We start from the raw sequence: 23,888 nt of genomic DNA, 5'->3' as shown, positions 1-23,888 counted from the left end.
TTCAATCAGTCACGGCATCGCCGTAGCAGCTCGTACTTAAGTTGATACATCCATGCAGGAAGGTAACCTCCAAAAGCAGAGATGAAAGGCCAGCATCAGACCTCATTTGCGAAAAGAGTGACGTCGAGTCAGTACCATTTGTTTAGGGTTAAGCGGACTCCTCGCTTATGGAGTCTTTGGCATCAAATAATTCATACGCCGCTTACGATGGAATTAAACGCTCAGATGACCTGAACAGCATGCACGTTGATTCACACGTACGCAGTCTAGTACTTGGTCTCCATGCCACTAATCAGCAACTGGTCCTGAAAATAGAATGACTTTGTTAGTACGCATTTGGAGCAAGACTTGTTCGAGCGCTAGCGTCCCATCTTGAACAATGGAAATGCCCTCTAACACGGTTAGGGCAGTCGAACTGGACTTGGTATCCATTAGTGTTTAGAGTCTTACGATATGAATGCGACAAGGCTGGTTCTATGGAGTTGATTCATATCGCTCAGGGATAAGTTGTGAGTAATCCAAATCATGTTGTGTTGTCACATGGATGCCTTGATGGCCGTCCCTATCAACCATCACTCTCCTTCTTGAGGTACATGCAATTTTACAAATGAATGAAAGACGACGAAATCCATTCATCTCTCTACATGCTGTGAGTCATCTCTTTTCTTTTTCTAGTTCCATTCCTAATGAAAAAAAATGTGCTTTTCCTTCCGATCCAAGATCTTCGAGAAAACGGTGGAGTCCCGTGTATCACATCCGACATATCAGCGAGTTGGAAGTAGCCTAAAAATTTCAGCATGACACTTGTCATCTGCTCATATGACAAAGGCGGCGAGAGGAGGACAGGAAGGGGCGCTGGACCACGGGAAGCAGGTATGGGAACAGTTTGCCACGCCACGCTACGTCTTATGGCCATACATATCAGGGAGAGGGTCTGTGTCTCGGGCTGCATGCCCAGTCACATTAGCACTTGTGCCCACAGTGCCTATGTACTATCCGCCAGGCGTATGGAGGGCATAGGACGAGATTAAGCGACCGCCGCCTACTTTTCATACGCTGTTTATCGACGAGGTATCCTTTGAATCTTACTCAATCGGGTGAAGAGAAAGAGGGCAAGAGGAGGGATCATGCGGACCAAATCATGCTCTTGCATGACCGGCCTATGTTAATTCGTGAAGCTAGGACCGTTCTGATGTCATTGATAGGCTATTTGGGAAGAAAAATTCCACCGAGAGATTTGAAAGGTGCCACACCATCTTTCCAGAACGGCCGCGCACAAACAAAGAAAAAAGATCAGGGCAAATGATGCAGGGTGACTGAGAGGCCTAGTCTGCAGTGCCGTATGGGCGATTATGGAGATTGGACGATGCAGAGCGCATATCAGAGACCAACATCTTCTTTCATAGACAAGCTCTCATTCGCTGGATCTGTATTGGCGGATGTTTTTGTGGGCTATCAAGCGGTCTCGATGGGTTTCTTCCTACACCAAGTGGCCTTGGAGTAGGTCTACTATGCGCTACTTATGACTATAGCTGGGGGTATAAAAGTGGCGTCTAATCAGATTGTGAACCCTTTGTTGCCTCGCATCTCTCTCCGTTCCATGGCTTCAATCCCCCGAATAAGGCAATTTCGAAGCTTCTATAGGCTCTACTAAACGCTTGGCATTAGGTGCCTATCTGGCCGGGAATTAGACGTTTGTCGCGGTTAATGCGGTGAATATAAGCAAGCTATTTTAGAGCAAATGTATGGAGGTATAATCAATGGGATTCGAATAATAAAAGGCTTTAGACTATCAAAGGAGTGCAAACCATGAATTAGAAAAACATATCAAGAAATGAAGGTAATCTCTGAGTGGCCAGTCAAACAAACATGACAGCTTCAAAGGGAAGTAAAGATTGGTAATAAAAAGGGTTGCCAGAAAGTTAAATCGAGTGTTCTAAAAAAAATCTTGACAATGCGCTGGCAAACCCACAACGAATTGAAAAAATGAAAAATTGAAAAGTCAAAGGTGGAATAGAGGGGTAGAAACACAAATGAAAAAACAGTGAAGTTATGAACACGCAGTATGTGCACAGTCTCCGAGATGTAAATTTGTCAACCCCATTCTGAGCAGTTCTGGCAGAGAGGAGAAAACCCGCAGTGCTATGTTGAGATAGCATAACTTTGCTGAAAATATCGAAACGGACGTATATGATGGCAAGCTATTGTCACATTTTGAAGCCGAGTCTGTAAAGTAGTTGGATCAGTCCCAGCTCCACTGTCGACCATGGAAACCCAATGTTGTGACTAACAGGTACGGTGCAATACATTGCTTGATCCTAACCACCATGCGCAGGGCAATTGAAGCCCTGTCTGCGCGAAACCTTCTTTTCGATGTAGTGGCCAGGCTGGTTGGCTTTGGAGCAGGTGACCAGATCTATCTCCTTGATTTGACAGCCGCAGTCGAACTCAACATACCACACTGAACACATTTTGTCTGGTTGGGAAAGTGGAGTGGTTGGGTCTTTGCGAGAGAGGATGGAAATAAGGTTTGAGATAAGGGTTGTCAGAAAGTGCCTGAGTGATGCTTGAAGATGGATAGATAACTCGAATTCTGCTTTTCTGCGAATTATGTTCTTCGATGATTGAGATGTTGTTTGAATGCGATGATAGACTGAACTCAAAAGGTGCGCTTCTTCATTCTTTATATATTTTTCTGATAGGAGACTCCTTTTCGGTTCGCCGTCAAGGCCGACGAATGTGACTCCGTGCGGAGAAGGTCACTGCTGGGCCACACCTACTGATTCTCTCAAGGCAAACGTTAATCGTTAGACACTGTGGGCGGCGTAGTCTCGGTGTCCAGGACGATCTACGCGGCAATGCAGGGCAATCAGACAAGATCTGATTGACCAACAAAAGGACCTTGCGCGCGCTAATTAGCGACTATATGCAGTATTGTCACGGTCCACGCAGGATAGACACATGCGTCCTTGAACAGGTGATATGTTGATATTGGCACTAGGGCACATGGACATAGTAGCGTGGCACTGCGTAGTCACCTCGAGGCAGAAACGCCAGGCTGGAAACAAGATCATTCAAGGGCATAAAATAGCATGGATGGGAAGGGTAAATAAGGATGGATGAGAGGAGATCTGTATGTTGATTCGTGAATGGTAATTTCAAAGGGGGGTCATATGTCGCTATAGCGGCAAAAAGGGGTGTATGACATACCTTCCAATAGAAACTGGAAATAAACATTCTCTGCTAGCGTAGCATCATTCAAAGATATCAAATAACTGCGCACCAGATCATAGCAAGACTTCTAGATTAGGAAGACGCCATTTAAGGTTCAATGACACTCTGTAGCACAGATCAAATGGCGGTGATTGCGGCCGTCTGCCAATGACAGAACGATGATATACCGGGGATGTCAAGTAGAATGCGCTAGAGGCCATCTCTTTGTGATGACATCGTAAGAGTCATCTTTGACCTGCGGGTCTTGACGGATGACATGTCCATTACGAAGACGTAGAATTTCTTCGTCGTCTAAGTGATTGGTGAGTAGCTCTATATTTTGGGCAGCTAGCACAGTCGATGCGGTTCATCCCGGGATCTGCCTCGACAGGAAGTTCAAATAGGTCATCACAATCACATTCCATTTTTCTGCGTGGCTAGTTCACTGAACGAGCTTTCTAGAATTGGCGCAAACGAATGGGATGGGTCTCTTGGTGTAGCGTTGGTGACATATGCAAATCAAGTACACCTAGAGGGGTAGCCATGTGCCAACTATGACTGTTCGGGCCAATCTTGAGTCCCAATTGCTGAGATAACAGGCGAAGCGCAAGTCAAGGCACATTTTTCGAAGAAAAATGAAAGGAAAACAGCCCGCGTAGTGCGGAGATTAGCCTTTTTGTCGGCGCGGACAGCGTAGAAGTGAGTGGGCGCACATCTTGTTCAATAGCCCGATCAAGAATGAATTTCTCGAAGCGCAGAGTCTAGAGAATGAAGTCACAAAAAGGGACGCTCTGTGCCTATGGATTCTGCTCGGTGGGCAAAAGTATAAAGACTTAGTAACCGTTAGGGCTACTGCTATGAAGTTAATCCCAAGCACGGGCGATTCGGCGGCACATCCGAGTGGACTGGGGCTTTTGGTAGACCCGCGCCACAAATCGGAGGCCATGGTGGCCGTAGGAGGGCCCAGAAAAGTGCCCCTTGCCGCTGCGGCTGGGCGGCAAGGTACATAGCGTGAACATAGCTTGTGCCGCCGACAAACCGTCAAAGAAGATTTTCGAAGCGTGAGATCCAATCGTTGTAGATCGATGACGGCGGGACACCCAGGCCAAGATGGAAAAGAGGAGTCACCGATGAGAGTGCCGCGACAAGGCACATTTGGCGTCCATCGTCAGTGCTGCCCCAGCTGGGTTAGTACAAAGAATATTCTTCGCAATGATGGCGCGCATTGGCCAGTCAGTCAGTTCGCGTTGTAGGCGACATGCGAACAGAGACACAACGCATATTGAGCAAGTCACTTCTTTAGTTGGCTAGTGGTCAAGATACGAAGGGGATAGGAGAAATAGATGCGATGGGATGGAAGGAACAATCTCGATGTCGGGACACTGTAAATCACGTGGGCGAGGTCACGAAGAGCTCCTGCCGTTTTTGCCCTCTGACCAAGATTAAGGTTGGCGGTTTCTCAAGCGTGAGAACTCATCGCGACGTTTGACATCCTGCCATCGTGCTATTCTCTTTCACGTATTCAGAATGCCATCCGTTTCTGTTCCTATGACGTACATGTATCGAGGATATGCCACCAGCATTACAATCACACACGGCACAAAGCAACCAGACGATGAGATAGCAATTCTGATAAAAACAAACGACGGACTTGGGCTGACTGCGACGAACGTCCTCAGCTCTTGCTGCCCGTACTCTCTGGAAATTGAAATGTGTGTCGGTCAAGAACGAGGAGTTCACAGCATTCTTGCCAAGTCTAATGGTGCCTACAAACTACAGCCTCTGCTATGATACTATCAACGCCATCGTCCTCATCTAGTCGTTATTCGCCTCCGAACTACTACCAGTCCTTTTTCCATTGCAATCAATCGGAATGCCAAGATACAATTAAGGAGACCGTCATATCCTTGCATGCAGTTGAAGAAGCACAAATGCGACCAGATTATTCAAACGATGTCCGTTTGGGCATGCACACTGCTCGAGGTTTACACAAAGTCCGGATGGTGACAATCACCTGGGCTTGGCGGTTTCTATCAGCTTTGGCGTACTCGTCAGCATGTCGGTGATCTTCGCACGCCAAGCACCAAGGCGCCCTATTTTTGAGATGCCGAATCCTGAGATCATTGATATATGTCTTGGCGAATCATAAGATGAATGTTCGCGTTGGAGAAAGAATTTTTGAAATTGGAGGAATCGAAAGGGGAAAATATAATACAGTTTGTCAGAAATTACAATCACGTTTGGGGGGAGGTTAGCGCCAGGAGCAACCCTAAATTTAGGCGTCTTTTAGTGACCACGGGCTACCCTAGTTTGTCCTCGGTGTATCTGGAAATGACTTGAGGGACACCCCACGTTTCCCTCTGGGCAATCTGGTGTGGCTGGCTTATCTCCACCCACACCTTAGATTCCAGATACAAGCGAGGGAAGATGCATTCATGCCGAGCAAATCGGAGGGTCTCGCTGTCTCGGTGACGAGCGGAAAATGGGTCACATGTAGAGGTTTGTCCAAGATAGGACGGATGAAGGGCAATACAAACGGCGAACGCCCAGTTAGCCGGCAAACGCCATAAGTTCTCCTTTCATAATCATAAGTGGATTTGTGAAATATATGCTTGTCGATTGATAGCTCATAGGCAGTATCGAAGCATATAAAGGGTCTCGTTTCCCCAGTTAACAACTTGTTTTCCTTTCCTTCCATCATTCCAAACCACTCTCCTCACTGTCATCGACAAAATCAAACATCACTCATACAACCAACAAGAACTGCTTCTTATCCTACAATATGTTCCCCAAGCTTCCCAAGCTCAACCAATTCCTGGTCCTTTCGCCTACCACTGGAGCTAAGACCCCCGATAACTTGACTTCGTCTCCTGAGGATGCTGAGAAATCTGGCGCCCCTATTCATCGTCTGTCTTCAACTTCTAGTACCGATTCTAGTAAGAGCTTTGCTAGCGGCTTCCTCAAGCTCGGTTATGACCGGTCCTGAATGCCCCTCATCGTCTCCCTAGATGCAATCTTACGGGCATGTTTCGATCAGTCGACCTGAATATTGGATACGAAACGACATGACTACGACTAGTCGCGATACTACACTCAGCAAGAACCTATGAATTAACGCTTAGCATCGCAAATGACCACCAACCTTGATTTCCTCAAGTGTTTCAGCGACTGGCAATCTCGGCGAGACATTCAAACTCAATTTCTCCCACTTTTTCCTCCAATTTTCTGTTAATACCACGGTTCTGAACGGCCAACGCCATACAATCAAGCTAGAAGAGGGGCTTGACGCGACCGATTATGCGCGTCGATCAAACATACCGCTGTCCCAGGGTTCGCTATTAGCCAACATCATCATCACATGCCAACACGTCGAATGATGTACAGCTGCACCCATCAGCTCAGGGCCCCCCTCTCGGTTGGCGACGGAGATTTTCTTTCTTTTCAAATGCATTAGTATGCCGATTCTGCTTAGACCGGCATCACTTCTGTTATCTTACTTTTTTGCTTTTTTCTTGTAGGGGTTGTCCAGCGGTTCCATAGCAGACTAGTTGCGTCGAAAAAGAAAGGTTTCTTTCATACTGATATGACAATTTGTACCGTATTGACGTGTTCTCTCTCGTATTCTCGACTCTGTCCATGCGGATACGGTTAAACACTAGATCCAAATTAACCGGTAACATAAACAAAAACAAAAAACATCAAAAAGAAGAATGATTGCATCATCCGTGAATCGAACACGGGCCTCATCGATGGCAACGATGAATTCTACCACTAGACCAATAATGCATTGATGCATGGTGGGCCACTTTTTGACCACATATTCATCATTCTTGCAAGTATCGATCAGGTCTAGCGTCATTCTATATGAATCTGAAATGAATTTCTCTTGTTAACAGACTGCATATGCATCATTGCTCAGCGAGGCTCGCGCAGACAAATAAATGATCCGCCGAACACTCCTCATATCTGAACTATCCTATTGGTGGCAGATATCAGCTGATCCCTTGCGTACTTGGTGTTTTTGTCCGACTATCGGTAGTTATATATTTACGGGGTTTGTGTACAACCATGTCAATCTCAACGGCCGTAGAAGCATAGGTGTATCCCTCGGTTCTGTATACGTTGATATATACCAGAGTCTACATAGTCTTGTAACTTGATCCATGCGCACTACGTTTTTGAAGGTTTAGAGTTTATATCGACCCTCGGTTGTCGTCGGCATCAATCCACGCCATCATCACGATGCCTGGCTCTTTATTGAGTGTTGTCAGCCTTGGAAATCACTGCCCATGTGTCCATGCATGCCACGAGAATACGTATTCGATCAATGAAATGTTGGTGGCCCGAACCTTTACTCTGATCTGGCTCATTAATTATTGCCTGATAATTGAGCGACAGCACCGTGATGAATCTGTATATGTAGGGAAATATATATCGGTCGATCGGGGCGGGCCGAGGGAAAAGCTTAACCATACATATGCTCTGCGTACTCTCGATATGATGTGGTTTCCATAACTATATACTGATATACTGACATACTGACACAGGGATGATAGCCACATCGAACGATCCCGAGTGTAGACGGGCTAATAGTCACATGTGTAAATGCGGTTGTTGTCAATGTATCTTGTGTAGCAGGGAGTAGAAACCACCCACATGATGAGTTTCTCGGGATTGAAACGCACACCATGGATTGTTGTACATGACGTAGATTCTGTTTGTATAGAATTGTATGTTGACTTGGCAATTATCAAATCGAATAAGTGCTTCGGGAGTAGACGGTTGGCATTCTTGGATTGCACGTGCAAATGCGCTCGTTTTGTTATCACATTCATGTCAATGGTATCGAAAGCTGTAAACTCATGTATTGTGCCTGTCTTAATGCTTCAAGAGCGCAACCTTATTACCGATTAAATATCGATGAGCTACATAAAATACTGCTTTAAGAACTACTTACATTACATATCTCAACTCAAGTATCTGACATCTAAGAAACGAAGAAGAATGAAATATTCAAGATACACAAACACAACAGACAGTCTCTTGCTGTTGTCTAAATGATGGGGAAAAAGGGATAAGAATAAGCTTTCCATTGTCGAACTATTGACAAGAGAAGTAGAGGAGGAAGAAACGGAGCCATCTAGAAGTTTGTCCTCTCGAGATGTACGAAAGAATAAATGGGTTGAACACTTCACCCAGAGGAATCGAAAAGGGCCAAAGAAGACGAAAAGCAATGAAGATACAATTTGACACGGACAAAGGAAATAAAATATAAAAACGATATTTATTTTCACACAAAGGAGATACAGGGTTGAAAAAACAAATGCTCAATATTAATTATGCAGGTATGTGAAGGGTATAAAGTTGTATGACAAGGTTGACAAAAGTCACTCGAAACTGTGACATCAATTGAGTAGCTTGAGCAATCGGGGTATCGCGCGGTTGTTGATATCCAAAGAAGAAATCTCCTTGGAACAATCTGCCATGAATGATGTTGCCGACACATTTATGCACTTTGATCGAAAGATATTCGTCAAGGAAGCTCAACTTCTGAATGATGCTTCCTTTTCCAGCAGCAGAGACGGCCAAACTAGCCTGCCTGCAGAAGCGTTTTGCGCACGTATAGACGTATGACAGCCGATCACAGATCCATGTGCTCGACAGATGAGCAGAGAGATAATAGACATTATGTTTGAGTCGATAGAACCAGCACTTCACATGTCAAACCTATTCTCCTGGCCCTCACCGATCTTCCCCAGCTCTGGCTTTGCCTCGTCGACGGAAAAAGTCCATGACTTTTCTTGCTGCCCCCGAGCTTCCAGAATGGTGAGAATGATCCCTTTCATATTCGTACGCATCCGCAAACTTCCGATTATTCTTCTGCAAGACTCCCTGTTTGGGTCGGGTAAGTTGTGCAGATGGCCGCGACCTATCATAGCTTCCGTTGTATTGCTGCCCTCGCTGAGGATAACCGTAGAAATCATTGGTCTCCGGCGAGTTGTAGTCACCGGGCTGCTCTTGTTCCTGGTACATTTGGTTGTTTTCGTGTAGCTGTGCGAATTGTCTATCAATATGAGCTTCATAGCTACTTTCTTGAGGTGCTGCTTCGCCCTGCTGAGAGCCAGAGTAGCCACTGTATCCACCACTGACATCGCGTCCTGGAAGAATTCCGGGACCCGTAGCTGGCCGAGAGTATTCGGCATCATGAGAGTCGCTTTCCGAATTCTGATCACTACGACCTGACGATAATCCCCTGATAGAGTTCATGAGAGAGAATCGCCGCGGCCGTGGTTCAGCACGAGTAGCATACGAATTCGATCGCCGTGAGTCGATTGAGGCTCTTGAGTCGTCTGTGGAATAAGGTTCTTTCATACTAGTTGGAGGGTACCGTTTGCCAGATTTAGGACGAGAAGTAGGCTGGCTTGGTCGACTACCGAAAATTGACCCTGAGCGGCCAAAAAGCCTCTCGCCGATACTGCTGACTGTGCTTGAACGCTTGTGGGTCCTGACTGGTTCTTGTACAGGAGTCTGATTGAATTTGTTAGGGAGCTGATGGGTGCTAGGTCTTCCGATGGACATGTTCGGGTCTTGTGGAATTGGTGAAGAGATATTATACTGTTTGGCATTCTTTGGTTGTGCCAGTCGACCTTGAGCGTTGGTTGCCGCCACGGTGGGTGCCACTGGTTGACCATAGGAGCCACGAGAAGGAAGTCTTCCGGCGCTAAGAGATATGGCAGAATGCCCGGTATTTGGGCGCGTGGTTTGCGAGTTTTCAAAGACCTGACCTGTCACTTCTGATGTCGAGCGAGGGATTCCAGCGTTAGATCGTAATTCTTGAGCTGATTGGGGGTTTGTCGTCCGTTGCGGCTGCTCACCTTGTGGTTCACTTGGTAATGGTTTGTTCTGATCAACAACACCTCGAGACCCTGTTCGAGTTGCCGTTGCCGATTGAGGAGATGCATTCGATGTATGATCGCCGCGAGCAGTCTGCGAGTGAGGTGCGACATATTCCACCTGAACGGTTCGTCTCTTTGCTTCCCTTGAAGTCTTGGTCTTACTATTGGGAGACTCTTCTTGAGGTGCAACTTTTCCTGGTTGGTGAGTCAAGCCTCCCAGGGTCGATGCGCTGCCCTGGAAGCTCTTTGGTGGTTCGCGCACAGATGCGCTGCGAACGAGGGTTGGGCCTTCTTGTGTTCCTTCTATACAACCCACGTGGTTAGCAGATGATAGTAAACAAAAGTTCGAGACAGTCAACTCACCAGCGGGGACAGTGGTAGTAGCAATGTCTGAAATATTCGTGGTGCTACTCGTGATGTGAGACACAACATGCGAGTATTCGCTGAGCCAACTGTGACGAGCAACTTCGAAAAGGTCGGCGCGTTTGCGAGGGTCAGGGACGAGTATACGGCGCAATAGATCACGGGCGTGTGGTGTTACGTATTCGGGGAAAGTGAGATGGGTGCTAACAATGTATTTGTACAAAAGATTGATGTTGTCTCCTTCAGGATTCGCTGGATCATCGTCGAACGGGAGGTAGCCGGCAAGCATGGCATACTAGACGAACGTTAGATTTGACTCTATCACAGTATCAGTTAAGGACTTACCAAAATCACACCGCAACTCCAAACATCAACCTTGCGACCAGTATAGAGTGAGTCGCTGACAACAAGCTCAGGTGCGGCATAGCATGGACTACCACAGCTGGTTTGCATCAGATCGCCGCGTCGCAATCCAGCAGCATCGGTTTTGTCGAGTCCCATTCTCTTGACGAATTCGCGGTTGGTGAGGTTGTACTCAATCTCCTCGCCAAGTTCATCAACAGGGTTGAAGGTGTTGGCAAACCCAAAATCAGTGATGATGAGGTTACGATTCCTGTCAAGTAAAAGATTCTCCAATTTCAGGTCACGATGCACGATTCCCTTCTTATGTAAATAACCCACACCGGAAACGAGCTGCGCAAATAGACGCCTGGCCGCATTGTCTTTCAAATAGCGATTCTTGAGAATATAGTCGAAGAGCTCTCCACCCGAGGCGTATTCCATGATGATTCCGATGTATCGATCAGTTTCTACCATCTCGTGTAGGCGCACAATGTTTGGATGAGATAATTCTCGGAGAATTGCGATTTCTCTATAGATCTTTGGGAGTCTGCTGGGATTTGAGCCTAAACTCTCGCGTCGAATGAGTTTGATGGCAACTTGGATACTGCCATCTCTTTGCCAGCCAAGCTTGACTTTGGCAAACTCCCCTTCGCCCAATGTCTGACCTAATATGTATCTTCCAAAGGTGGTTTCCTTGCGTTTTCCCGATGTGTTTGAGTAATCTTGCCGACGTGGGCCACGGTCGTCTACAGCTTCATCGCTAACCAGTCCAAGACCGGTGACTGAATCAGACGCTCCACCAGCTGAGGTCTGTGCCTCTGCGAGTCGTTCATGTTCGCGCTCAATGTCCTCAGCTGGATCGGTAATCACAACCCGATTGAGGACAGTGCTCGATTCGCTCGCGAGAGCAGTAGGCTCGGATGATGAGCCCAATGCATGATCTGAACGGCTTTGATAGGCGGAGGAATGATGGCCTGCAATGTCATTTGGATTAGAACGTTCAGGCGATTGTTGACCTTTACGACGAGACCGACCGCTGTTGGGATCATCACCCCTACTTCTTGATTGACTCGAGTCCTGACGTCTGCTGGATCGTTGGTTCGATGAGGTACGAGGAGGAATTTGCGGTGTGACCCCTAACCCATCAGGAGCATTGGAGCGAGAATGCGTGTGATTGGTCGAATTCGAGGGCATCGGACCCTGGGAGGATGGTTGGGCGGAAGAACTCATTGTTGGCGACCCCGACCCGTACTGAGACTGTTGCGGACCAAGGGCAGACGCACCATTCGCGCTAGGTTGTCGACTGGGTCGCTTGGATGAAGACGGCGAATTTCGAGATGTTACGTCGACAGACTGAGGCGGGKGAGATGCAGTAACGGTCCTCGGGTGATAAGCATTCTGAGCCTGGGGAGAGGAGGAAGAAGTGGTTGTGGGGTACAATGTCGAAGCTGTCGTCGCTGATGTGTGCGTAGGAGCTGTCTGCATGGCAGCAGACGACATTTCCTAAACCGCGCGCTGTGGAAGAGATACAACGCAATGAAGCCAAAACCCGCTCAATTAAAGCAAAAACGAACAATGCTTTGACAGATACGAAACAGGCAGAAATATGCAACAAGACGCAAAAGCCTCCCAGAGGGTTATTGGACGAGAACGTAGAGTCGAAGCGATACGGCGACCGACCGAGAAAGTAATAGCGAAGTACTGAAATCGGTAAAATGGCAGGAATGTCAGCGGCGGATTTGCACGTGGTTGATGAGGAATGTGGATGCGGGGAGAGGAGGGAGAGGAGTAATTCAAAGATAAGAAATCATGACTAACAAATCCAGTGAGCAAGATGGAATCAAAGGACCAAGACGAAGATTAGTTTGCACAGCAAGCTGGCGAGCTATTGAGACCCAATGAGCCAGTTGACTAGGTTGACAGCGCAACGACCCACACCACAGGAAACGCGTCTCGGCGGTAAGAGCGACGGGGTGTGCGACTAATTGGACAGCACCGACGGACAGATCTGTACAGATGAGTAATGTACAAGAGTTTCCCAAGTCCAACCCCGACGTCGATTGTCGATTCTTGTCAGCGCGACGAGATTGAAAGGGGCTGTTTGATTAAGGGAGAGACTTGAGGTGGTCTGAGTGACGGGTGCGCGAACAGACTGAAAGCGACGTGAGACAACCTCGGTAGAACGCGATAACGAGCTCGAAGGAATTGAATAAATAAATCAACAAGTAGCCTGCTAATTAAGCGAGGCAGCAGGGAAAAGAACTAATCGAGATTCACGGAGCTGGAAACTTGTTGTGCATCGTCGTCAAGAGCGAGCGGGCCAGAAAGCGAATAGGGATGTTGCCAGGAGGGAGCGGTAGCGGTAGCGGCAACGGGTGTAGGGGCAGGAGCGATGCGATGCGCGGCTGGGATGGGATTGGATGGGGGGATTGAGACGACCAGCAGAGCGATTGTACCTTGACAATGACCTAGAAAAGCCGGCGAACCGACCTGGTCTTAATCGCGATTCGACGCGGGAGGGAAATAAGAGATGAAGGAGGGGGGACAAGAGGCGGAGGAGGAGGAAGAGGAGGAGAAGAGAAGGGAGAGTAAACAGAAAGGGAAAAGAGAGGGAAGGAGGAAAGACGGGAAGGAGGTGCTACGCCTACTACGGTAGCCCAGCCGGCGGAGCCTGAGCCAAACTAAGTCTGGGGGTTTAGTGGTTTAGTGGCCGCGATGGGTCTATCGTATCCTGTACAGTAGTTACATCGCCAATATCGCTTCCACTCAGTCTTTTTGTCGCAAGAAGATTAATGAAGATTTATTTGAGAATGTCTGTTCTGTGTACGGAGTACATGATTGTTACACTGTTGGATCGTTGAGACTGTCTGGACGGACTAATCGGGTGGTTACCGACACGGTAGCTGGTGAGCAGCCACTACTACGATGGTAAGTGCTAGGAACTGGGACCTGATCTTCCAAGATACTCGAGATACATTGAGATCAAAATCACATGAAACAAACATGATAGCCTCAGCCATCCGATCGACTGCCAGAATGCCAGCTGCTGATTGGCCCGAGCTAAAAGCTGTATGAAGAAAGGCACAAAAGTCTAATCGGATGCGTACCGGAGCATTTGCCGTCTGTCCGCGGCTAATTGCAAGTTGCTCAACGAGCATCAAATTATTGGTGCTTTCCTTCGCTGCGACATTGACTCTGCTATGCTACTGCACTAGGTATGCTATGAGTGCATACTAGCAGTTTGACTTTGGATAAAACTCCGTACCTGAGGGCTCCCCTGTCTGCAACTCTGAAACTTGATTTAATCTTAGGGCCGCGCTAGGGCTCCCCACTAACCGTACCAGGCAGGAGCCCTTTCCGTTTTCGGTCAGCTGGCTGAATATGTTTCACCCTTCGCGATGACGACGTGATGTTTATTTCTATAAAAGCAAATTATAACTTCGAGATATTCTGTTGTGCATGTGAAGTTGAAGCGAAGCTGCAGTCAGCCCTATCGAGCTTTTTAAGTCGTCAGTACCTGTTGATGTTCTTTTTCCACTTTCGGACACTGTGGAGTCACCCATAGATCCCCTTATTCCCAGGACAGATGGATCACAATCGGACTCTTTTCCTCGAGGATTAGACAGGTCCAACCGTCCCTTGTCCTCAGATCAACAACTACGAAGATTTGATCATCAATTGCCCTCGTCGAGCTCAGAGCTTGTACCACATCCCACAATGATTCTGTTTCAAACTAGATTATTCTGTTCCGACTGGATTCTGTGTAACATTTTGTATGTTCGAGCTTTAACCAATGAGAGCGCAGTAACAATTGGTGTTCATGACATGATTGGTCGCAATCGACCCACCTCGAAACTATTAAGGAAGCAACGATCTAAGCAGCCTTCGAATGTCGAACCTCACCACAACCATCCTTGAAGATTGATGGTCAGCTTGTCAATTATTCTCCTGAGGCCCACTGGGCGAACTGCGCGTCATGAGTCCTCCTTTTTATGGTTATGTTGTTTCCGGATACGAGATTGCCGGTCTACCAACGCCTACCTGGTTGAGAGAATTCCGTGCAGGCACGGTCAAAATGAATGTCAATTCATGGATTCCTTGCTAAGCCGACAATTAGTCTGGAGATATCTGCACCTAAGTAGTTTCACCTCCGCGGTTGGTATCTATGACTTAGGACTTGGCATGTGGAGTGTGCCCGTTGATCCACACATGCAAGTCATTGCCTTTCCCCGAACGAGGTATCTTTGTGTGTTGGGGCCATAATTATAGGAATATTTCAATACCTTTACCCATGGGAAGATCGACTCATGCAATCATACGTGGAGTCTGAGGTCCTTCAAAACGCGACATATTACCAACTGTAGATCAAGGAAATGGGTGACTGCGCATCTGTGTGAGACCCTAAAGATCAACGGAAGTACCTCGAATGGGCAGCCTCGAGTAGTAGAAGTCGTTTCTCGCTCCTTCTGTGGGAGATTTGCGCAATGATAGCTGAGTACCTACCCATCAAGGATATCTTGAGCCTGGCCAAGTCTACGAAAGCCTACCTCGCGATCCTGAGTGACCAGACCTATTGGGCTTCCGTTTTCAATTACGAGGCCGAGTGTGGCTTCTTCTATGAGGGAACACATATGAGAAATATCCCAGAACTCAATTGGATTAGTATCTATCAAAGAACAACGTACACCAAGGATATACCGGCGGTGAAGAAAAGAAACAGCATTTGGTCTTTAGCCAAGGGAATCAAAGAACTGCTCGAACTGCATCCACCTTATGAGAATGATGGCTTCTGCGGCGGTCACTATATGTGGAAGGATGGGATCGAAGATGTGCCTAAAGTCGGAGGCCTAGATGCTAGTGCGCGTAGATTGGAGATTGCAGCGGATATCAAAGCACTTGAAGTACCCAACGAAAGACTTATCGAAAGCTGTCGAATACTTCACGAACAATATTTTTGCAAGACTATTCCGTGCCAGAAGATTTCGTTTCAGTCGCTTTTTAGTCGTGGCGCATGGATACACCGAATATCTCGTTGGAATGCGTTTCATATCGAAGGACGGTCGGTCCAAGCAATTGGGCTATTCAAATAGGCGTGGGGAGATTCACGATAAAGTCACAGCAATTCAAAGCTTTATTGCGGCAATGGGATCACGATGATTACACGCTCTTCGAGTCGTCGGCACTCACGAGCGTATCTCAAACTGGTTCGGATCTCCTGAGGATTCACCGGTGACAGAACGACTAGTAGGGGTGCAGTCTGTTATTGAGTTGGAAGCTGGTCTCGACGTAAAATCTAGCGACCTTGAGATATTGTTCGAACTTCCACTGACTGGGTACTAGGGTTACAAAATAGTCTATTTGAGACTCTGTGACTTAGATCAAATATGCTATAACCCCCAAGCCGAATCTTGGAGGGATGTAGCTTTGTGGTATCCTGCCGTGCCCGCTCCAGACCTGTTCGTGAACGAAGCATCGTTTACAGGCCAATATCTACTCACTGATAGCTACCAGCCACTATGCTGCATCCACTTTGGCGGCCCTGATGGAGTCCATCTTCGGTCATTGACTGAGATATGTGTTTTAGTGGAATCAGACATCTTAGAAATCAAGTTTCGATATGAAGTTGACTCCGCACAATCGATGGAAACACAGAGACTAGGCCGTACCAAGACAGACCTTAGTTCAATTCTGTGCGGACTTTCTCTAGAGACGGTCCTGGCGGAGAATTTATACAGTCAGTTGAGGTCATCGTCTTACGTGCAGAGCGAGACAATGCGGACGATTTCGAAAAACATGGGAAATTGAACTCCTTAAAGGTCGGTAACCGTGCTCTAATAGATTTCTTATTACGAAGCAATCGTTACTGACCCTCTTCGTACAATTTGGCAGATTACCACAAAATCGCGGAAGTTTCATCCATTTCCAACCTCCGAAAAAGTCAGATGATGAAATCCCTGGCCCTTTGATAACGATGGCGATTGAACCCGGAACTACCATCACTGGGTTGTATGGCACTTAGGTATACACAATTTCCCTCTTACTTTCTAACTATGACAGTTTTAACTGACACAGAATCTGAATACAGGCAAAATCCATGGCAGGTCTTAAAAGTTTAAGCGTCATTTCTGAGGCGATCCACTAGGATGCCAGAGATGGTATTCCTTGTTGCAGACGCCTATTAGCATTACTACACAGACTCTACAACGTATGTCTATTTCACATAGCTTAGGTACTCATGCCAAATTAGCCACAAGAATCCGTATGAAGGATGACGACTACCTTTAAGCCAACGCATCGAAAATCTGTTTTGCTTTATCCTAATTATTGGTGGTAAGTCTACTACTGCTACTAGTATTGGCTGTGAGTGATCGATTCGAGTACACGGTCAATTCATTCAAATCCAGCTAAGTTGCATATACACTAAGAGCTTGATACTTGATTAGACCTGGGAAATTTTGTACATGTTGAGGACGTTCTTGTCGTTGTTGTCGTTGTTCTTAACAATCCTTCCCGCTTAGGGCTTTTTCAAGGAAATATTATCCAGGTCAGGGCAGGCACGTGCATGTATTGACCGCTCTTCTACATTTGGATTTGACTTCAATAATATATCAACTAAAGATGGTCCATTCTGTCTAGAGGCCCTATAAAGGGGTGCAAATAGATGTGTCACAACTTATGAGAAAATCCACAGATGCCATGTAATCATACCCAACGTGTAGCTACACAATACCATATGTCAATTCGCTGAATAGTTAACAACACATGTTCAAATTTCATTTCATCAATATCATCAGTCGTAACAAACTAAAACACAAGATGTAAAGCCAAAGATCATTCAATGTCAAATTCAAGAAAATCCCAAGCGAACCGACAAGTTGTAATATGAGTCCCGAAAAAACCAAAACTAATGCTTCCCAGATGCAGAAGTAGTGCTACCACCCAACGGGTATGTTCCAGCAGCACCATACGCCGGCGGCGGCGAGGGAGTGCGAGTATGTCGCCTAGGAGGCGCCGGAAGACGACCTCTACTACTGCTGCGCTGGCTACCGCTGCTCCCGAGACCATTGCTACTGCCGCCGTAGTACGTATACTCCGCCTTACCATCGGGCGGCACTTGTCCTCCATCACCACCCCCCACAACGACCTGTTGACCGTTATGCATGCGTCCGACTATCATGCCTCTAGCCACTGATTTCAGAACCGCGCGACGGCTCACGCCTGCAACGTCGATGTAGACTAATCCGACATTCCGGAATCCGCGGGTGAGATCGGATGCGACGTTGCCGGCTTCGGGACCGTAGCGGTGGTGTATCATTGAAGTAGCGGCGGTAGAACTGGAGTTCAGTACTGTGCGCGCACCTTCTTCGATACCATCCATCAAAGTGGTGAACGCTATCAACGACTTATTCAGAACGCCCGTCTTGACTTCGACGGGATTGCCGTTACTGTCATATCCCTGGCGCGAAGAGCCCTTGGGCGTATCCTTGCGTCGCGCCAGAGTGGCGCCGAGGTTCTGCGCGACGCGGCCAATACCACCGACTGTGCGCGCAGAGAGGCCGACGGCAGATTGAGATAAGCTGTGCACTTTACGGATTCGTTCTTGAGTTGCTGGCGAGAAATTGAGTGGTTCTGGATTCGGTTTTGTGCGTTGCGCAAAGCTGTCGGCGCTGGAGGTGAGTTTGTTGGCTAAAAATGCGGATCCGGTTACGATGAGACGGGATGCGCGCGCGGAGGTTTGTACGATGGTTGAATCTTTGTAGGCGGGGTGGCGGGCCATGCGGAGATATTCCTCGGAGACGTTGCTGACGCTGATTTGGTGTTCTTCGCCTGGCGACGGGAGTTGGATTTCGACGGGATCTGTAGCAATATTAGCAACACAACTTGCATAAAATTGCGAGACGGTGACTTACTCTTCGAACCTGGCTTCACATCCGGTTTCTCGACGACCTTGTAGCCCTCTGAGAGTTCGCCGACAACGCTGCCGTCCTCCTCATCTACCAACACAATTTGACCAAATCTCTTGCTATCAGGATCTTTCTCGTTCGGTGATGAAATGTACCCTTCGCCGGGTGCATAATCAGCAGGATTGTATGGAGCATGACTCGATGGAGGAGCAGCCCGCTCCAGAAACGCAGTACATTGCGCTAGAATAGTCTCGAATGTGTCCACATCTTCCTGTGAGACCTTGTTTGAGCTAGATCCAATGCCTGGAAACTGCAAGCGAATGAAAGCGCCAGCATCAGGACCAAGATCCCAGCGCGGAATGAGATAACTGTTAGGGGGCTGATGGTATATCTGGGTCGTTGCTGGTAACGCCATATCGAGTTCGGGAGGAAGATGCAAATGTAGATAGAAGTCTTCCTCTGGCGCGCTCCCGGTCTCTTGCTGCTGTTCTGGTGACATGGTAGGCACCATCAGCAGGGAGAGGGTTTGCGGGCCCGATGGAGTAAGATCGGTCTCTTCTCCATCTTGGATGTGGTAGGCGCGAATGTTGTTAATGCTGTACAATATTCGAGGATCCCCGTGAGTCGAAGCCATAGCTGCGACACTGAATATCGTCGAAAATGAGGTATACTGCTCAATGGCTCGAACAGGCTGAAATGATTGTTGATACCACAAGTGGGTCTGTATCAAATGACGTCGATTTCAATCTCCGTGATGTTGCTCAGTATGCCGGCAATGGGTCTTGTCACCAAGAATATATGTAACAGCGCAATGTGGTCACAATTGTGATCAAGTCAGGAAATGATAAATACTCTAGTAACAATTTCTAAGGTAGAGGTCTCTCTCTATTCTTGGGTAGTCTCCCTACTTAAGCGCTGAGAGATGTGCCATGCAGGCCCTGCACGCCACCAGCGGCTCCCCTGTGCCAGTCAGGTCAGCCAATCAGAGACACGAGTCAGTCTTTATCGACGGTGCACCGCCACAGTCACGCGGGGTTGACTTGGCGGCTTTCACCAGCCACAGTAGTCATTGTGGCGTCAGTGTGTAGAGATCTCATAACGAAGTCTGTTAGACTGGCAGACGTATCTAATTTTTCTTGAGTATATTGTGCGCTCTTTATCAATTTCTTCGTCCTAGAATGGACAGTGTTCATACGCTTCGGGTTGTGTCTTGCTTCCCAGAAGTCTGCCGGAGACCGTGTAGAACATGAATACGCAACACACTTTAAATAACCTAAGCCTCTACTTCTAATCAATTGAAATATGGGCACTTTGCAGATCATGCATTATTTGAAGCTTTTCATATGATAGTGATCACTCAAGTTGCTGAAAGCATTAATCATGTGCTTGTATACTCCGTGTCCGTAGGATTTAGATGTCTCCGAACTAGCCGTACGATCACATGCCAGCAGGTACTAATTGACAGTATTCTCCCTTTTGAATTTTTTCCGAATCAGCAAATTGATAGATTTACAGAAGGATTCTTTTGCTGAAATTGATTAGGATCTCAAAAATCAGTTCAGAGAATCTCCTACAACCGTCGCCGAAGGATAGCCAGGCTTATATTCGCAGTCGCTGTTTAACCGCTCAGCCGCGGTTAGTCTCGGCATTGATTGACCTACTCCGATAACAGCGGTGGCCAGCTCCTTCAACTTCTCTCTGTTCATGCAGCGACACTACTTCTTCCATATTCTGCAATCAATTTAACAGTCACGAATCGATTTCAATCTAGAAGACCACCAGCATCGATTCTGAGAATTATCAGTATGGCCTCTCTCTCGCGCACACTGCGTCCTTTGACGCGCAACGTTGCCTCTGGGCTCGCGACCTCGACGAGAACAGTTTCCGCCCGGTCTCTCCAACAGTGTGTCCTTTTCACTTTATCACAAATTTGCTGAATGATACTAATAAACATCTAGCATCCCTCGCGCATTCTCCACAACCCCCCGCCGACGAGATGTAGACATCACCGATCTCACACCAACACCCATCTCGCACCTCACAGAAACCGAATCCCTCATGGCCGAAACCGTCTCCAAATTCGCCCAAGAACAAATCGGACCTAAAGTACGAGACATGGACGAAGCGGAAACCATGGACCCCACTGTCGTCGAACAGCTCTTTGAACAGGGCCTGATGGGCATTGAGATTCCCGAGGAATACGGCGGATCAGGAATGAATTTCACCTCCGCAATCATCGCTATTGAAGAACTCGCCCGCGTCGACCCTAGTGTCAGTGTTATGGTTGATGTGCACAACACCTTGGTAAACACCGCAGTGATGAAATACGGCAGTGCGGAGACACAGCGCACATGGCTACCGCAATTAGCATCAGGCACAGTGGGCTCCTTCTGTCTTTCGGAGCCAGCTTCTGGATCGGATGCGTTTGCGCTACAGACTAAAGCCGAGAAGACAGCTGATGGATACAAAATCAATGGCTCGAAGATGTGGATCACAAACTCCATGGAAGCCGGGTTTTTCATCGTGTTCGCTAACATTGATCCTACCAAGGGCTACAAGGGTATTACTGCTTTCATTGTTGAGAAGGGTACGCCTGGATTCAGCATTGCCAAGAAGGAAAAGAAGCTCGGAATCCGCGCAAGCAGTACCTGCGTGCTCAATTTTGATGATGTCGAGATTCCTAAGGCCAATCTTCTCGGCGAGGAGGGCCAAGGATATAAGATTGCTATTGGCATTCTGAACGAAGGCCGCATTGGTATTGCTGCTCAAATGACTGGTTTGGCTCTCGGTGCATGGGAGAATGCTGCCGGGTATGTTTTTTCTACACGTTCCGTGTCGTACGATCAAGACTAACAAAAACAGATATGTTTGGAACGACCGCAAACAATTCGGCCAACTGATTGGCAACTTCCAAGGCATGCAGCACCAAATCGCACAGGCATACACTGAAATCGCCGCTGCACGTGCTCTAGTCTACAACGCCGCGCGCAAGAAGGAAGCCGGACAGGACTTTGTCATGGATGCCGCCATGGCCAAGCTCTATGCATCTCAGGTTGCTGGAAAGGTTGCAGGCTCTGCTGTTGAGTGGATGGGCGGTATGGGCTTTGTGCGCGAGGGTATTGCCGAGAAGATGTTCCGTGACAGCAAGATTGGTGCTATCTACGAGGGCACTAGCAATATCCAATTGACGACGATTGCTAAGCAATTGCAGGCTCAATACACAAAGTAATTTACTACCGTGTATGAAGTACAAGATGGATGAGCTCAAATTCCGCCACTTTTTGATTCGTGGCCAGTAAATATTTAAAGGTGTTAGATAGCGTGCTAAAATGAGAACTTGTCATTTATCCTCATCCTACGTTCATGTCTACATCCCCCAAAGTCAGCAATCTACGCTGCATCGCCAAACTCAGCATGATGCACATTCGTCTTCTCCTCAACATCCAAGGCCTCTTTTCCACCATGCTCAATCCCAGTAAAGACATGCGTCTTCCACTTCCGCGCCGGCACACCCTCTGTAAAAAAAGCAGCAATCTCAAGCTGAGTCCGACCTTGAGTTTCCCCAACACAAAACCACACCCAAGCCAAAGAAGTCAACGTAAGACCGGCATACACAAAGCAGACCATAGGACCCAACCCGGCATTTGTATAGAGGTACGGCGCAGTGAATGAAATGAGCCATAGGAAGAAATACAGCGCAACGACGGAGACGGACATGATTTTGTTCTGGTTTACGCCGACGGAAAGTTCTCGTGTAATAGCGTACGTCAACGGTCCCTGACCAAAGTTGTATGCGCAGATCACGACGTATGAGAAGACGACGATGATGTACTTCGAGGCCGTCGAGAGGTTCTTTTGCGTCCCGATGCCGCCGATGATCATGAACGCGACGAAGATCATGCTCGTGCTGACGAGAAGGTTTGTTCGACGACCCAATCTGTTGCCCAGCAGTACGGAGGCGGCTACCGCGAAGATTTGCAGGATCATGGTGATCAACGTGATTGTGAAGGGTTGCGAGACACCTAGTTCTTCTGCGAAGACGACACCGTAGTTGTAGAAGAAAATAATGCCACAGATCTGCTGTGCGTACATGCCACCCGCAGCCCAGAGAAGTTTCTTTCGCTCAATCTTGTCAAATAGCAACGACTTCCACGAAGACGCGCTCGCCTGCTCTTCTTCGTACTCTTTAGCCTGTTCCAGAAATGCAATATCGGCCGATGGATCGTAACCAGCTTCGTTGCGATGAATCTTTCGTAATGATTCTGCGGCACTCTCGGGCTTGCCGCGGAATACGTACCATGTTGGACTTTCGGGGATGAAGGGGAGCCATATGAACATGGCTAATGGTAAGATGATGAGTCCGCCCATGGGCAGTTTGTAGCCTAGGGAAGTGTTGAGGGAATTGCAGCCTTGGGTTACTCCTGAGGCGACGAGTTGGGAGCAAGATTGGAGGAATTGGTACATGTAGAGGGCTGGACTTCGGATTTCAATTGGAGCGACTTCTCCCATACTATAGATTGAGATTAGCCGATGTCATTGGGTAGTGATAAGCAGAGAGGAATTTACTAGAGGAGCGAAGTCACAGTAAAATTGCCAACACCAAGACCAATAAGGATCCGACCAAGCACAAATACTCCCTCATAATGGGTATCAGCAMCCTGTACAGTMCCTCCAGCCAGTACAAGAAACGAGGCAATCCACAAAACTGTCTTTCGACCAAAGGTGTCATTCAGTGGCCCCGAGATCAGAGCACCCACCATATCGCCAATGTAGATACTGGAGGTTGTTAGAGATGTGAAACTTGTGGTCAGCGCTTTTTGACCGTCGGTATATTGTCCGCCATAGTCGTTTTTGAATTGTTGCATGCCCAGGATACCGCTATAGTAGGTGTTGTCATATCCAAAGACGAGGGCGCCGATGGCCGAGATGGAGCAGTAGATGATTGCCCATCGGTAGCGCTTGAAGTCGACGTCGAAGCCCAGCATATTGTCAGATGCATTGGGCTAACAAAGGTGATTTCAGAGTAAGGAAGAAATGCTTGATCCTCTATCCAAGACCGAGAAAAGACAGTCTTAAGCCAAGACGAACCATCTGATCAACATTGAATGATCATCAAAATACATGGCATTAAGACGCGCTTTAAATAATTCCATCCCCAGGACAACTGTTG

The 23,888-nt window shown here is 47.6% G+C and overlaps 5 protein-coding genes across 5 annotated transcripts; 2 read left to right on the top strand and 3 right to left on the bottom strand.

Moving 5' to 3' along the window:
- Window positions 1-5,995: 5,995 nt before the first annotated feature.
- On the top strand, window positions 5,996-6,199 carry BHQ10_003924 (uncharacterized protein; the record flags this gene model as incomplete). The annotated part of the gene is made up of 1 exon (XM_040876234.1): window positions 5,996-6,199. One exon carries the CDS (start codon window positions 5,996-5,998, stop codon window positions 6,197-6,199), a length of 204 nt encoding a protein of 67 aa, XP_040732428.1.
- A 2,756-nt stretch (window positions 6,200-8,955) lies between these two features.
- Window positions 8,956-12,314, bottom strand: BHQ10_003923 (uncharacterized protein; the record flags this gene model as incomplete). The annotated part of the gene is made up of 3 exons (XM_040876233.1): window positions 8,956-10,412; window positions 10,473-10,767; window positions 10,818-12,314. The coding sequence occupies 3 exons, from the start codon at window positions 12,312-12,314 to the stop codon at window positions 8,956-8,958; spliced, it is 3,249 nt and encodes a 1,082-aa protein (XP_040732427.1).
- Window positions 12,315-17,718: 5,404 nt separating this feature from the next.
- On the bottom strand, window positions 17,719-19,352 carry BHQ10_003922 (uncharacterized protein; the record flags this gene model as incomplete). Its single annotated transcript, XM_040876232.1, has 2 exons — window positions 17,719-18,671; window positions 18,725-19,352. The coding sequence occupies 2 exons, from the start codon at window positions 19,350-19,352 to the stop codon at window positions 17,719-17,721; spliced, it is 1,581 nt and encodes a 526-aa protein (XP_040732426.1).
- Window positions 19,353-20,523: 1,171 nt separating this feature from the next.
- Window positions 20,524-21,947, top strand: BHQ10_003921 (uncharacterized protein; the record flags this gene model as incomplete). The annotated part of the gene is made up of 3 exons (XM_040876231.1): window positions 20,524-20,621; window positions 20,677-21,528; window positions 21,581-21,947. 3 exons carry the CDS (start codon window positions 20,524-20,526, stop codon window positions 21,945-21,947), a joined length of 1,317 nt encoding a protein of 438 aa, XP_040732425.1.
- Window positions 21,948-22,108: 161 nt separating this feature from the next.
- Window positions 22,109-23,703, bottom strand: BHQ10_003920 (uncharacterized protein; the record flags this gene model as incomplete). Its single annotated transcript, XM_040876230.1, has 2 exons — window positions 22,109-23,228; window positions 23,285-23,703. 2 exons carry the CDS (start codon window positions 23,701-23,703, stop codon window positions 22,109-22,111), a joined length of 1,539 nt encoding a protein of 512 aa, XP_040732424.1.
- Window positions 23,704-23,888: the final 185 nt, after the last annotated feature.

This window comes from Talaromyces amestolkiae (assembly GCF_001896365.1).
Source record: "Talaromyces amestolkiae strain CIB chromosome Unknown scaffold6.1, whole genome shotgun sequence".
In the NCBI taxonomy this organism is placed as follows: domain Eukaryota; kingdom Fungi; phylum Ascomycota; class Eurotiomycetes; order Eurotiales; family Trichocomaceae; genus Talaromyces; species Talaromyces amestolkiae.
The sequence above is the reverse complement of the archived record's forward strand: the minus strand, read 5'-3'. Positions and strand labels throughout refer to the sequence as shown.